General features: G+C 35.0%; 1 protein-coding gene across 3 annotated transcripts in view; it reads left to right on the plus strand.

The window, feature by feature from the left end:
- DPH6 (diphthamine biosynthesis 6) overlaps positions 1–14,168 on the plus strand; it is a 210,215-nt gene that overhangs the window by 84,530 nt on the left and 111,517 nt on the right. For all 3 annotated transcript variants that reach the window (XM_055716488.1, XM_055716490.1, XM_055716489.1), the window contains 4 exons: positions 1,711–1,857; positions 3,127–3,258; positions 7,105–7,234; positions 10,676–10,850. In XM_055716488.1, coding sequence (XP_055572463.1) covers positions 1,711–1,857; positions 3,127–3,258; positions 7,105–7,234; positions 10,676–10,850 — 584 coding nt within the window. The remainder of the gene's footprint in view (positions 1–1,710; positions 1,858–3,126; positions 3,259–7,104; positions 7,235–10,675; positions 10,851–14,168) is intronic.

A 14,168-nucleotide genomic window follows, 5' to 3' on the forward strand; every position in this document is an offset into this window, starting at 1 on the left:
AGAGGCAGCAGAGCTGAGTTTCCTCTCATAGGCTAAATTACAAAAAGGTCATTACCTTTCCTGAGAATTTCCAAATATACTGTTTTAGCTTAACTGGATCCTTTTTCTCTCCAGTGAAGTCAAATATCAATGTAAATACTGAGTTCTAATTGCAGAATTCTGATGCATTCTATAGTTCTCTGCATTTTTTTCCCACACTTTTTTTTTTCTTAACATCTAGAGAAAACTTTGAAGTTGGAATAAGATATGGGTCTTTTTCCAAAGGAAAAAAACCACAATAAAATTACTTTTTTTTTAAAAAAAAGTACATATTCAAATTTGATTAGTAATTTCTAATATATCCCATTTTGTTTGACAGCTTCATGAGATCTAATTGTTAAAAAGCAGAGAATGCAGAGGATCAAACTACAGGTGACCTTATGGGTGCTTCACTGTATAATATTAATATTCTTCTTCATAGGCATTTTGCATAGAAATTCTATAGATAGTAAACTAATTTGTGAGCTAAAAGAATATTCAGCAGTTTCTAATCTATATTTAACAATTGCCAAAGGCTTCATATTTTGTCAGCTTTTTATCTTCCTTTATTTGGCTTTATCATCATTTTTGTGAATTCAGTATTTAAGAAGCCTGCAGTAAAATACATAGTATAGACAATATAAGGAATTTGAGACCTTTGAGTAGAAAATTAATTGGTATAATCTGGAGTTACAGCATGCAGAGGTGTTTGGTTAAGGCTTATGGATAAATTCTGTCATAATTCATACTGGGTTTAGATGAAGACAAGTAGTATTAGCCAAGCTAGTGATCCCAAAGTCAGCACACTCTGCAGATTAGGCTGCCTTGGAAAATCAGATGGAAGAGAATAGAGGTTCCAGTTGCTCTAACATTAAAATAAAATATATGTATGCTGTAATTACATGACTTATTGAAAATACGAGTACAGGATTTTGGAAGACTGGTCAGTACACACTCTGCCTGTGTATTTTGCTTTAAAAGGCACACTGGCTAGCTTTCTCTTCCTAGGCCTAAGAAAGCATTTGGGAGGAAGAGGAGGTACAGTGAATTATTTTTCTTCATTTTCCAGAAATTACTTTGAAGTATAAATCTTGGGAAATGCTCCCTTTTGTATCTCAAAACTGAGCATCCCAAAGTGTGGTGAATTTGATGGAAAGGATAGTCTGTGAGATGATTAGAAAGAGCTGTGTTTTTTTAACATAGACTGCATTCATTCAAGGTACCACAAAACTTTAAAATCTTCTTGTTAGTCTTTTGTTCTGTTTCAAGTGTTTAGTGACAGTGTTAATTATCAAATAGTTACTTTTGTACTTTTTTTTTTCTTTCACTTTATATTATTTTTGGAAAACATCATTGTCCTGTATATAATTGTGGAATAGCATTTCTTCATCATAGTAGTCTTCCTGTCTTATCTTGAGTTGCATCATTTTTCATATCTATTGCCCTTATTTACTACTAAGTCTGCAATTTTATTCTATATGATATGTCAACAGGAGCACATTGTAGTCTGCCCATTTCTGCAATATAAATAGGGGAAATCCTAATGCTGTTCCTTCATTAATTGTTCTAAGCTTATGTACCCATTGAGCTATAGTATTTTTTCTAATTGAAAAGCAAAATTTGAATGATAAAATGTGCTGATTTCATACTGCTTGACATACTGTTCATTTTATGTTTCTCTCAAGCAGGGAGAATCTGCAGTTACGTTTACAGTCAATAGCTGTTCTTGTGAGATAAGCTGTAATTATGATGATATTTTCCCTTCATCAGAAGAGGATGAACCACAGAAGAACATTCCAGTCATATGGAAGTCTTTGAAACATAATTCTTTGGATTTCGGTGAGTCTTGCGCAACTTTCATTAGGAAAGTAATATTGAATATTTCGTGCCACGGTGGAGTACGCTGTTAATTACTATAAGAATACTCCTGAAAAGAATGTTTGTGACCTTAAATAACCAGTCTGGGGGAAAAAAAAAAAAAAAAGAGAGATACTAGAGATACTACTACAATGCAGCTTTCTGATAGAAATCAATAGATCTGTAGTAATGAAGCATTTAAAATTATTTTACAGAAGGAGCCAAAACCCATTTCTGCCTTCCTTTCTTTCTGTCTTCTGTTCTTTCTCCCTTTCTTTCAGAAAAAAACACTTTAATTTGTTCTGTTTGCCTGAATGAAATTACTATAATATAATAATTTGAGTGGAGGGATGGAGTTTTATTTAAAAGTTCTAACCACACCTGTAGCCATACTCTGCTACTTTTCAATTGAAGAGAGAAAAGCAAACTCTGAAGTGAAGTACAAAATGCAACCGTTCAACTTGCTTACATAGTATATGAGTCTGTCCCCACCCAAGCAACCCTGGGGTGACATGCATGATCAAGTTTAGCAGCCTAGCAAGTTACTGTGTCTTAGGTGAGCTGCAGTAACTGTCATCTGCCTGACATTACCACTGCCTGAAAAGTGTGGTGGTTAATGCAAGATAAACTTTGAAGTACCACAGCATCACTGTTACCCTATATCCAAAGATTAGTAAACTTTTCCTGAGAACTGTGTTTCATAGTGTAACAGTGTTTGATATTGAATGGTGTTTAGGTTCTTGAATATGGATAAGTGCCTAGTGGGATGTTAAAAAATGTCTAAACATGTTATGCATTTGCTAAGATGATCAGAACCAGGTTAAACACCTAACTTCCATTAAAAGTTGGCATGTGAGTTTGAAAATCTGTTCCTGTGTCACTTAGATACTTTTCAAAATTTTAGCTTTTCAGTGTCATGTTTCATGCCAAGTCTGTATCAAAACAGGTAGAGAAATTGTAAAAGGTCAGCAAAAATGGAAAGGAGGAGAGAAAGTACTGAAATTCTCAGCTAAATACTACTTGCAGGCATATTTTCTGAAGGCAGTGTTAGAGAAGGACTTGTCAAGTAGCATTTGGAAGCTTTATTACCAGCAGACTTACTTCGAAGTTTTTGCTTTATATCTGTTTATCTGTAAATGTTTTTTCAAGATGTGTTTACAGTTTATGATTTAAACAATTTAAAATATATTCTAGGTTAATCTGAAATCTTTCATAACTATAATCAATACTGCTGTTCTTCATTTCCCATAGCTAAGACATTTGGAAGGTCAGGAAAATCCCCGAGTGGTTACCAGTGGTTTTCAGGTATCACTGCCCACTTCCATCCATCAAAAGACAAAAATGCTCAAGAAGCAGCAAGGGAAGCATTTTCTTCTCTCCAAGGTACTTCACTCAGTTAATGCATTATGTGCTCTTAACTATACTGGTTTTAATATGATATTAAGTAAAACTATGTATTGTCATATGGTTTTATAACTTTAAATGTCATGGTTGTCAGTTTGCCATCTCATTTTGCATTTGATTGGAATCATTGATATCAAGACTGCCGGCTTTAATATTGAACATATCATAATTTGACTGGTTTTTGAAGGTGCTAGAAAGCCAAAGTAGTGTTCATATCACTGTAACAACACTATTTCCGTAGTACTTAATCACTTTATAACTTGCTTTATAGCTTTCTTACAATATATACTGTGTTTGTGAGTGTGCATGTGTGCTATGGATGCTGTCTACTTGCTAAAGCATTTTTGTCGCTAACATAATTTTTAATTAAGTTTTCTACAAAGCTGTTGTACATTTTGGCATTGAGGATTAGGTCAGTAGCAGTAAATCTCATTTATATTCTTAATGTAAAGGAGAAATTGCCATCTTGGGAATCATGAAATCCAGGTTCCTTACTGTCCGCCTCTAACATGATACTGACATAAAACAAAATGATCGCATTTTTTGGTTTGGGGATTTTTTATAATTATTTTATTCTAAATTTTAAGTAAAACATGTTTATACAGACTTCTTTTCATTTATAAAAATGGAAATAATTTTTAGTATCCTAATGGATAGGCTTGTATTCTTGTTCATGAATTTGCGTGATGTATTTTCCTATAAAATCTTATTTTTTGCATCTGCAGTTGAATATCCGTGATTGAATATAGGATAATAAGGAAACCCTAGGATTTTTTTTCAGAAGCAAAGAAGTTATACTTTGTAGAAGGTCATTAAACTAGTTTTTGATTGCTTGGAAATCAACAAGGTGCATGTGATCAGACTTTTAGTAAAAGTTGATAGTATTTAGTGTAAATCTTCTGGGCATAATCTGTAAATTGAAGCAAAAGTTGTGTAATGTTTTATTTTGTTCTCATTATACTTGAATGGAAATCTGCCAGTACAAACATGATATATTTTTGCCTTAGCATCTGTCAAAAAAGATTGTGTCTCTGACTAGTAGAGTAGCCTATTGCTTTCAGCAAATTACTTGCATTAGATGTATTACAGTTTAAAAAGTGCTAATTGTCTGATCCTTGATAGAAAATTTCAGTTCTTACATTTCCTTTTGGTTTTATTTTTTTGAAAGTGGGTGTGGAAGACTGAATGACTTAAGATTCTGTCACGGCTAAAGAAACTGTTTCTGAGAACTTAACTGTTTTGCAAATATGCACAAGGCTTTTTCTAAACTCATACTTGCAATCTTTACAGCAGTTTGGTGTTCAGTGCTGTGAGAATGGAATAAGCACAATCCTTTTAACCTCTTTGCTGGGTTAACTGCTTTAATCACCTCTAAAGAGGATAAGTGCTGCCAAAAAGGTTCAGAAATGGAAATTTATTACTAGACATTATGAAACATGGTTCTTCTGTAAAGTCAGTGGAATTCTCCTGTGAAGCCAGGAACAGGAGGGAATGCAATACCTTACTGTTTACATTTATTTTCTTGATCTGTTTTGTTAAACTTTTCCTTAGATACGATTGGAATGTGACAAAGATTTCAGTGCTTTGTATATAAAGCAGCTCTGGTGCAGCTGTACCATGGCAAAGTTCCATAGGTTTGAAGGGTATTAAATAGTTTTTTATTATTACGTGAAATTTCAGTCTAAAATTCTTCATCCTGTAGACAGTTTGGATACTTTTTCATGGCCCTCAGCCTAAGGATCCTGGGTAACCCATTTAAAAAAAAAAACAACTAAACTGTACTTTGGCCAATGTTATCTTTTGGGTCAGTTCTTTTAGGCAGTACTGCCTAAGTAAGGATGAGTCTCACCTGATCATATTTTATAAATTGTTAGGAACAGTGAATGCCTTGAAATTCAACAGAAAGGTTGTATGGTTTCCTTGTACATCCTGGAGATGTGCTGTGTAAGGGTCCTTTCCTGGGTAAACAGAACTTGTTGTCAGGAGCCCAAGTGGTGGGGTCGGTAACCGGTTGACCATTTATTTTATGCCTTTCTACTAGATAGAGTGCTTTGGGAGGTCAATTTTATTCTGCTTACAAGCCAGGGAGAAATTATTTCTCATCGTTTCTCTAATTCATTCAGAAGGAAAGAGGATTGTAGTTTTACTTACTTCAGTATTTTTTAAAAAGATAGAAATTACAAATTTATCCAAATCTTTCTGCCTTAAACTTACTTTAATACTGTTGCATGTCCACAAATTAGAGTTAGTTTGTTGGCTTATGCATTTTGAATTTAGAACTGGAGGGGAGGGGGGTCAGTTTGGAGTGTGGGGTTTTTTCCCTCCAGTATTCCATGCAATGCTGCAAAACTTTTCACTGCAAGCCAAATATCTTTCTTCTTGACTTAAATGCTGACTGGAAATTTGAAAAATATCCTTGTTTCCTCCTTGACTGATGTCATAGCAGCTAGTAGTGACCTAGTGATTGCTATCAGGCAGCATTCAAATACATTTATATCTCTGGACAGAATTATTATTGAGTACTAATTTCTGAGCTGATATTTCTTGAGATGTATCTTGACTTCATTGGAGTTCTATGTCAATTGCTATATAATGTCTTATATCACTTAGCGCATCCTTCGTTTTCTGTCAGTGGGAATTCCCCTCTTCAGATTGCCGACAGTAATGGCAGCATGACTAAAGCTGAGACATCTAGAGCAAAATTCAGTATTGGTGTGACCAAATTAACCTTTATGGAAGTGTGCCAACTCCTGAACTGTCTTCAAAAGCACAGAAAAGTTTTACACAGAAAGTATTTGTTTCTCACTAAGGCAACAGCCAAGACGAGAATGTCTTTATACTCTTGTGCTTCTCCACTGGAAAACAAATACATAGGTATATACAGGTACGCACTAATATTCAAGGACAAGATCCCCAAAGTTACATTGAGAAGGGTTTTACGTAGCTCATTTAAGTTAGGTCACGTGAGCCTGTTATTATAAATGTTCTGTATTCAGAGATTTTGTCTTCATTTAGTTTCTATTGCTTATGAGTTATAAAGGTCCACACTGCAGAGCTGAGTCACATATCTTGTCATGGTATTGACTATGTAAGAGTAATATATTCTCCTTAAGTGCTATGGTTGGAATCTTCTATACATACACATTCAGATGATCTTGACTTCCCAGTATCTTTTCTTTAACTGTCTGCTTGAACTTTCCTTTGCTCTCATCTTTCCTTCATTTCTCCTGTGGCCACTTCTGTTTCCTATTGTCTATCTTGCCATTTATAACTCTTTGTTTATGCGAAGATTATTATTGCAGTGAGGGTTTTTAAAAACAGCTCAGACAAGCATCCCTCTGGAATAGCATATAAATATTTGATCTTTTCTTTGAAGAGGGTGATGCACTAAAGAACCTCTTATTGTCCCTTCCAGTTCTGTACTTTTGTGATTCAAAGTCCTTTATAGATTACTAGCTGTCATAGACTGAAAATAAAAAAAATATGAGATAATAAAACTTATGGATACAAGGAATTTGGACTATAACATATCTACATGCATTAATGCATGATATGTTTTCTTGGTGCAAGAATTCACTGCTGCTCAGGGTGGATAAAATTTATTTGTATTCTGTTTCTGTATATTTGGAAAACTAACATGAGAAAGAATTTAATGAAAAAAGTAGGTATGTGGGGAAAGGTAGTATGTTGCAAAGCCTTCAGTCATGTTTAGACAACTTTTAGGTTATTACTCGTTGATTTTGCTAAACACGATCAGGATGCCTATGCTGCCTTCCACACATTTAAAATATTCTGTCTAACAGTTGTATTATTTTTATTCTGCAGCTAATATGACTTCAGAGGGATTGAAACTGGAGGATATTATTTTGGTTCATCTGTATATGAAGAGCATGAAAGATTTCAATGTTATAAATTCTGTTTATGTGACAGAATTTGATTTGTGTCCACCAGCAAGGTAGGATTAGACTACTGCTATAGTATATTTATGATACACTGTAATATACTGAGTTATTGTTACCATACTTGTAGAGCTTTTGTCCAAATGTCTGTGCCTTACAGACTTCCAAGTAGAATTTTGCTGCCTTTTGGAGTAATCACATCAGGGATGCCCAACTCAGACTGGGGTTGGAAATTCTTGTCTTAATATATACCATAAAGTTTATAAATGCCCCTCCTATGTAGACTTACAGAAGAATAATACATTTTTTGCAAGTCTCAGTTCTTCTCTGTGACTAAATTGAACTGACAACTCCTTTGTACTGGTGGGATTTTATATGCTTTTCTTGTTTGTTTTTCTCCCTTGACCTGCTGGCAATGCTCCTCTGAATGCAGCCCAAGATATTATCAGCCCTCTTTGCCACAAGGGCACATTGCTGGCTCATGTTCAACTTGGTGTCTATCAGAAACCTTCAGGTTCTTCCCTGCAAAGCTGCTTTTGAGCCATTGGCTCCCACAATATACTGGACTGTGGGTTTGTTCCTTCCCAGGTGCAAGACTTTCAGCTTGTCCTTGTTGAACTTTATGAAGTTCCTGTGTGCCTGTGTCTCCAGCCTGTCAAGATCCATTTGGATGACACCAGAAAACTCTGGTGTATCAGCCATTCCTCCCATTTTTCTATCATCTACAAAATCATCAAGGGTACACTCTGCCCCATCATCCAGATTATTAATGAAGATGTTGAACAGGACTGGAGCCAGTATAGACTCCTGGGGTACACCACTACTTACTGGACACCTGCAAGACTTTGTGCCACTTATCTCCACACTCTGGGCCTGGCTGTTCAGCCAGTTTTCAATCCATCTCACTGTCTGCTCATCCAGCCCATGCATCAACAGCTTCTCTATGAGGGTGTCATAAGAGTGTCAAAAGCCTTACTGAAGCATTATACTATCAATGATGATGAAATCTTCCTAAAAGTGATGAGGTTTGGAACCTTCTAGGTCCTTGTGACAAACCTTCATCTTGTTCTGTTTGTTTTGTTAAATACAAAAGCAAAACTGTTAGCTGAGAAGGTGCCTGAGATGCACATCATGAGATACTGGGTTACCAATATATGCTTACTCTGCTCTCCTTTTCTTTCCCTGCTTATATGCAGTTGGCTGTGGTTGAAGATGGATACTGGACTAGGTGGATCTTTGGCTTGATCCAATGTGGTTGTTGTTAATGTCATGTGTTTCCATCAGATAATGATCGTGGGTAGCTTAGCTGCACTTATGTATTCAGTAAGAATGCAAGTATTAAAAGACACTGTTTCAGACTTCTGAATACACTGATGCTAACACTTTCATTCATAGATCCCCAAGTCATAGGTTTTTAATTTCTGTTGTACAGAATCTTCAACATTGCCTCCAGGTCCACCTCTGACATAATGAAAGAGCTTGGTGGTCTTGTTACACAGTATGTGATTACTGTATTATTTGGGTGTGTTGGGGTTTTTTTCCGTTGGAAATTGGATAACAAGCACCTAGCTCATGAAAATTTTGTTGTTGTTTTTTTTTTAAATTTGTGTTTTAAAACTAGTTTTCCATCTGTAAATTCTTTATTGCCTTTTGTCAAAAGGGTTTATTTCTTATTACACTAATTCATGTTCTCAAGCATGTGAGAGAATATGCTAAGTATGCAGAACTGCTATAGCATGAAAAATTCAACTTGGATCATAGGTTAATACAGGTTGGAAGGGACCTCTGGAGGTCATCTAGACCAATCCCCTGTTCAAAGCAGGGTCAGCTGTGAGGTCTGGTTAGCAATTTTCTAATGTAAAATACTATATTCTCTGCTTTTATTACTGAACATGAAGTGTAGTGTATTTTAATGTGAATTTTAAGTATAGCATGACAAATAGTTAAAAGACATTGTTAAAATAATGTATACCATCATAGATTCACATTCTCCTACACTGTCTGGGTGTCAGAAGAGACTAAAAGAGAGCAGGAAGAGGCTTCTTCAAGGTGCTGATTGTAGGCCAGGAATAAATCACAGAGAGATGGACTGTTGGTTGCCTGTGCCTTCAGAGCAGGGATCTAGTCCCATCTATAAACTACACAAAATGAATATCCACTCCTATATATCTTAAGTTCTCTTTACGACACTTAACTTCTCCTGATTTAGCTTCCTTCATTTCTCATGTTGCTGCGTGTTTTAAGCCTCCACATTTGCATAGCCAGCCACATAGTCTTCCATCACTAAAATAACAGGTAGAAAGATTAGAAAGTTGCAGGAAAATGGCTTTTTATGATTATTTTTATGGAACAAACAGATTTATGTTGCATTTTGTCCACAAGAAAAATTATACAGCAGTTTGCATGGCTGCATCATTGCATTATGCACAGAGACCTGGTTGTGGGAGTTCTCACAAGCAATATGCTGGAAGCACTGACTTGGGGTGTGGATCTGCACTAAATTTGCAAAATTGTCTTGAAAATTTACCAGCCCAAGCAGAAAATCCATTCATCCATGCTTATGATGATAGTAATGAGGAGAAAATACTGTATTTGCATGTGGGAGGAGAGGAGAAAAATAGTTTTCTTGGAAGAAATAAGCAAGATGAGAAGAATTCTTTAAGGTTATGTTATATGATATGTAAAGAGAACAAGTAATTTTTTGCTGGAATCCTGCTGGGAGCTAAATGACTTTTTTATGCATGGACTGAAAATATAATTACTTTTGAGGCTTTGAAATGTTGATTTCCTGTACACACCCCCTGCCTTTTCACTGGCCACGTGCAACAGACTTTCTATCTGTCTGTCCATCCAGGCACTCAGTCTTGTTTGGAGAAAACAAAAGCCATTTTTTTTAAAATAATACTTAGTAGGTTTTCAGTCCTGTCATAAGTATGTGTCTGTCATGCAACCTGAAGTGTAACAGAAAAATATCCTCAGTATTGCATGGTAACACGTGTGAAGGATGTAAAGGAACAATAAGCAGCTGCTTTTTAGAAATCTGAACCTCTAGTGCAACTATTCAAAGGACATTCAGTGAAAATGCATGGAGATAAGAAGATGAGAATGATGCGCTCAGTCTGAAGGCTGCTTAGCATGACCTATCTAGCATTTCCAGATTGTGTGATCAAGGTTTTTTTAATACAAGAATGCATGTATTCTTAATAAAGTAATACACTTCATAAAAATAACCAAATGGAAATGAGCCACTGGCTATGGTGCTAGTTTCTACTTGGTAATGGAAATTATCTTGCTGGAAGTCTAAAGCTGGTCATTATTTGCAGAGGAGATAACAGTGTCAGTGCTAGCAGGTTATTGTGATACCATAGCTTTTGTTTTATGTTTCTGACAAAATTTCGTAACATAGTACCCAAATGCAAAACCCATGGAAAATAAATACTGAAAGTTGATGCGAGCAAATTTTCTGATACAAAAAAATAATTGTATTGTGTTTTCAGAGTATGTGTGGAAACCCTGTTACCTGATGGAGTACTGTTTTGCATTGACTGCCTTGCACAGAAGTATGACATTGCAATGGATGATGTGTTACGTGATGAAAAACTGGTTATGCATGTACAGAGCATTTCCCACTGGGCACCTGCTAACATAGGACCTTACAGTCAGTCCATCAAGGTAGGCAATCTTTGTTACTTCATGTGAACTATATGTCAGTTTACTGAAATGAGTACAGTTATAAAGTCTCCTCTCCCATCCGAATATGCAAAAGGAAATGTTTTAAAAAAAATATTTAACAATGAACATTTTGAATGTATATTTTTAAAAATCATGGACAAAACAAAAACTTAACCCTTATGAGCCTTTCGTTTTGTGGTAAGACAGGTTAAACTATTCTTTGCAGAGATCTCAAGAATAGCCAACTGTTGTTGTGCACTATAATTCGACCAAAAATTGTGTCGCACTTTTATACATTTTTATAATCTGCCTAGAATATAAACGCTATTTAGGAACATCTGAGGACATCTGAAATTTGTTTGTTTAAGGCAAGCAAGTTCAAACTTTTTTATAGGTCAGTCAATCCTAAAACACTTATTTAATGAAATCCCTCTTGACACTTTTGGTACTCCTTAATCATTTAAAAGTACAGCAAGATTTCAGAACTATTATTTTTTTACAAATTAATATCAAACTGAATAGAATATTACATACTATTTAAAGATATGAAAAGGAGGCAGTAAAGTATCATGGAAAAGTGGACCAAAAATCTGAATAAAAAGCTTTTTTCTTATTATGGTAACTCTTGCCCAGCTAGTACCATTCTGACAACTGATAAAGTGTCTCACCTTTTCTGTTGCAAAAAATGTATATATCCCTTTCTTACCAGTCTTTCTTGTGTAATATGTTGTCCAGTCCAAATTATTGTTGTGCGAACTGATTTAAGTAACATGTTATGGTACCTGTTTTAAATTTCCTGAAACTTCTTTCAGCCTGCAAACCCACCTATTATCATGGCCATGGAATTGTACTTTGTTTTGTCTTTGTACCATTTTATAGAAAATTTCAGGAATAGTATTTTGCTTCAGAAGCTCATGTCAAATCTTTTCATTTGCAAGAGGAAGTGTTAGTAGATAACTAATGTATTAATCTTGTGGTTACAGCAGGGTGGGTTTTTATCTTCTGTATATATTCATTTTTCTTGAGAAAGCAGAAAGTTGGTTTATTAAACTTTCTTCCATTCAGTCTTATACCTCAACAGTCATAGTTGTATCGCATGATGCATAGTCCTGCGAAGATAAAATTTAATAAGCTTTGCACCTTTGCATTTGGAGAAACTTCTTTGATATATCATTGCAACTAACCTTATTACCATATATTAACCATATATATGCCAGTCCTTGAGCTGGCATATGCTAAATTCAGAAAAGAGTGTGAACTGAAAATTGCTTTAGTAACCCAATGAATAGCCCCATGCTGCAAACAGATGGTAAGCAGGCACTGCCAGTCTCTTGGATCTCCTGGTGGTATGGGACAGTCAGCATAACCAAGGAAAGGCTCTTTTCTCTTCAACGATAGTGTAACCAATAATGCTGGTCAGCAATTTAAACATTAAGGAAAACTTTTTTTTACTTATTTCTGAGTATCAATATTTAACGTTATCCCGGTTTTATCTTGCTAAGAATGTTTGACTTTTTGGTGGCATTTTGAACCAGAGCTTGAACCAGTAAACATCAAAAGAATATTCTTTTTTTATTTCAGGAAATGTGTTTTATATTAAAATATCTTTTTCTTTCTAAAATAGCATAGAAAAGATACAACCTACAAAACTTTTTCATAAGAATACATCATAGAGGAATGTGTAAGTGCATAAGCAATGTATTTGCATTTGAAAATTTATTAATGGAAGATAGGGATCTCATATGTTCTTAAACACTAATTTTCCAAAATTAAAATCTTTTTTAGGTAGGTTTTCAGAACTTCCTCAGACTATGTGTGGGTAGTTATTAAGCTCTTAAGCAGAAGTAAAGCATTTCAGTATGTTTTAGGAATAGATATATATAGTAGTATATTTTCCAGAATAAATAAGGAATAAAGGTGGCTTTTTAAATCTTTATAGTTAGCAAAAATGATCTGAAATTATAATTATATCATGATGAAATGTTGATCAGTTTTGTATATTTGAGGAACAGAAGCTTAATGGTCTTAAAACAGTAGCTGGTTATTACCCTTACTGTGTATCTGTAGATTTTGTTTGTCATTTGCTTGACAACAATTGGACAATTAAATTGTTCTCTTTTCAGTCCAATATAAAGTTTCATGGACACTGGGGAATCATGTTTTTTAGCACAGTGTTTTTGCTCGGTTCAGAATAGGCCAAGGACTGTAACATTCAGGGTATTTCAAGTTGGGATTGATGTGCACTGGCATGTAAGAGCGGAGCTGGCAGCAGAAAGGTGTAGGTAGTTCATGCAAACTATGGAATTCACACTTCAGGCTCAACAAACCACTCAGCAGAGCATCACTTAAATTCTGTAGGGACCTTGCTGGATCCTGCCAGCAGGTGCTCTGAGGACAAAAAGTGAAAATTTGAAATTTACCATAAGAATGTCCTGACCTCAATCTGATAGACACCAAACAACAGTGGCAGAATGAAATTAGGATTTTCAAAGTATTTATAGCAAAATCAAACATTCTTCCTCTTTGGGGAGTAACATTCTCTTTTGTGATTAACATTCTTTAAAAACAACTTCAGTGTTTCTACTTGTAAGTAGACTTAAACTGTTGTAAGATACAATATGACTGACTTTCTTGTAATTAATAAAAAACCGAGATCATTTAATATCTTCTTCTTGGTCCACCTGTTTTACTGGTGCAGAAGCCTCTGCAAATCCTAATATCTATGTCAGCAACTGGAATGTAAGCTCTGTCAGAGTTACTGTGAAGTCTATATATTGCTGATCGCAGTAATGTGTAATGTGTTCTGATTATGTCCTTCTAATAGTAGTAGCACAGGCTGTTTAATCTTGGAATATGATGTTAGGTTTGACTTTCTCCAGATTTTTGTTCCACAGTGGGCACCAGCCCAATTTTTGCTGATCATTAGTAGTAGCTTTGTAATTTTACTAAAGGTACTTCATATTTTTACTTCTCACTGTTGTTTATCAGATTATTATTTTATTCTCATATTTTATTTCTGTTTTACCAATGTATTAGAGGGTTTGTCAAGACTAAGCAGTAATTGGTAGCTTGGACCAAAACTGCTTGCTTACCATGTACACAAAAGCTAACATCACAGTTGTACATCAGGGAGTTAAAAATGAAGATGCACTGCAAAGCAGTGTTGGGGGTGAGAAATATATACTGATAGCTTATTTATGATTATTTATTTTGTGAGAACATTCTTTGAGCATTTATGAACTGTTAGCATAGTTCATTAAAAATAAAAAATAAAATAAAAAAAAGCCCAGAGCAGATGAAACACTAACCACAAATACT

Source organism: Falco cherrug, chromosome 7 (assembly GCF_023634085.1).
Source record: "Falco cherrug isolate bFalChe1 chromosome 7, bFalChe1.pri, whole genome shotgun sequence".
Lineage (NCBI taxonomy): Eukaryota > Metazoa > Chordata > Aves > Falconiformes > Falconidae > Falco > Falco cherrug.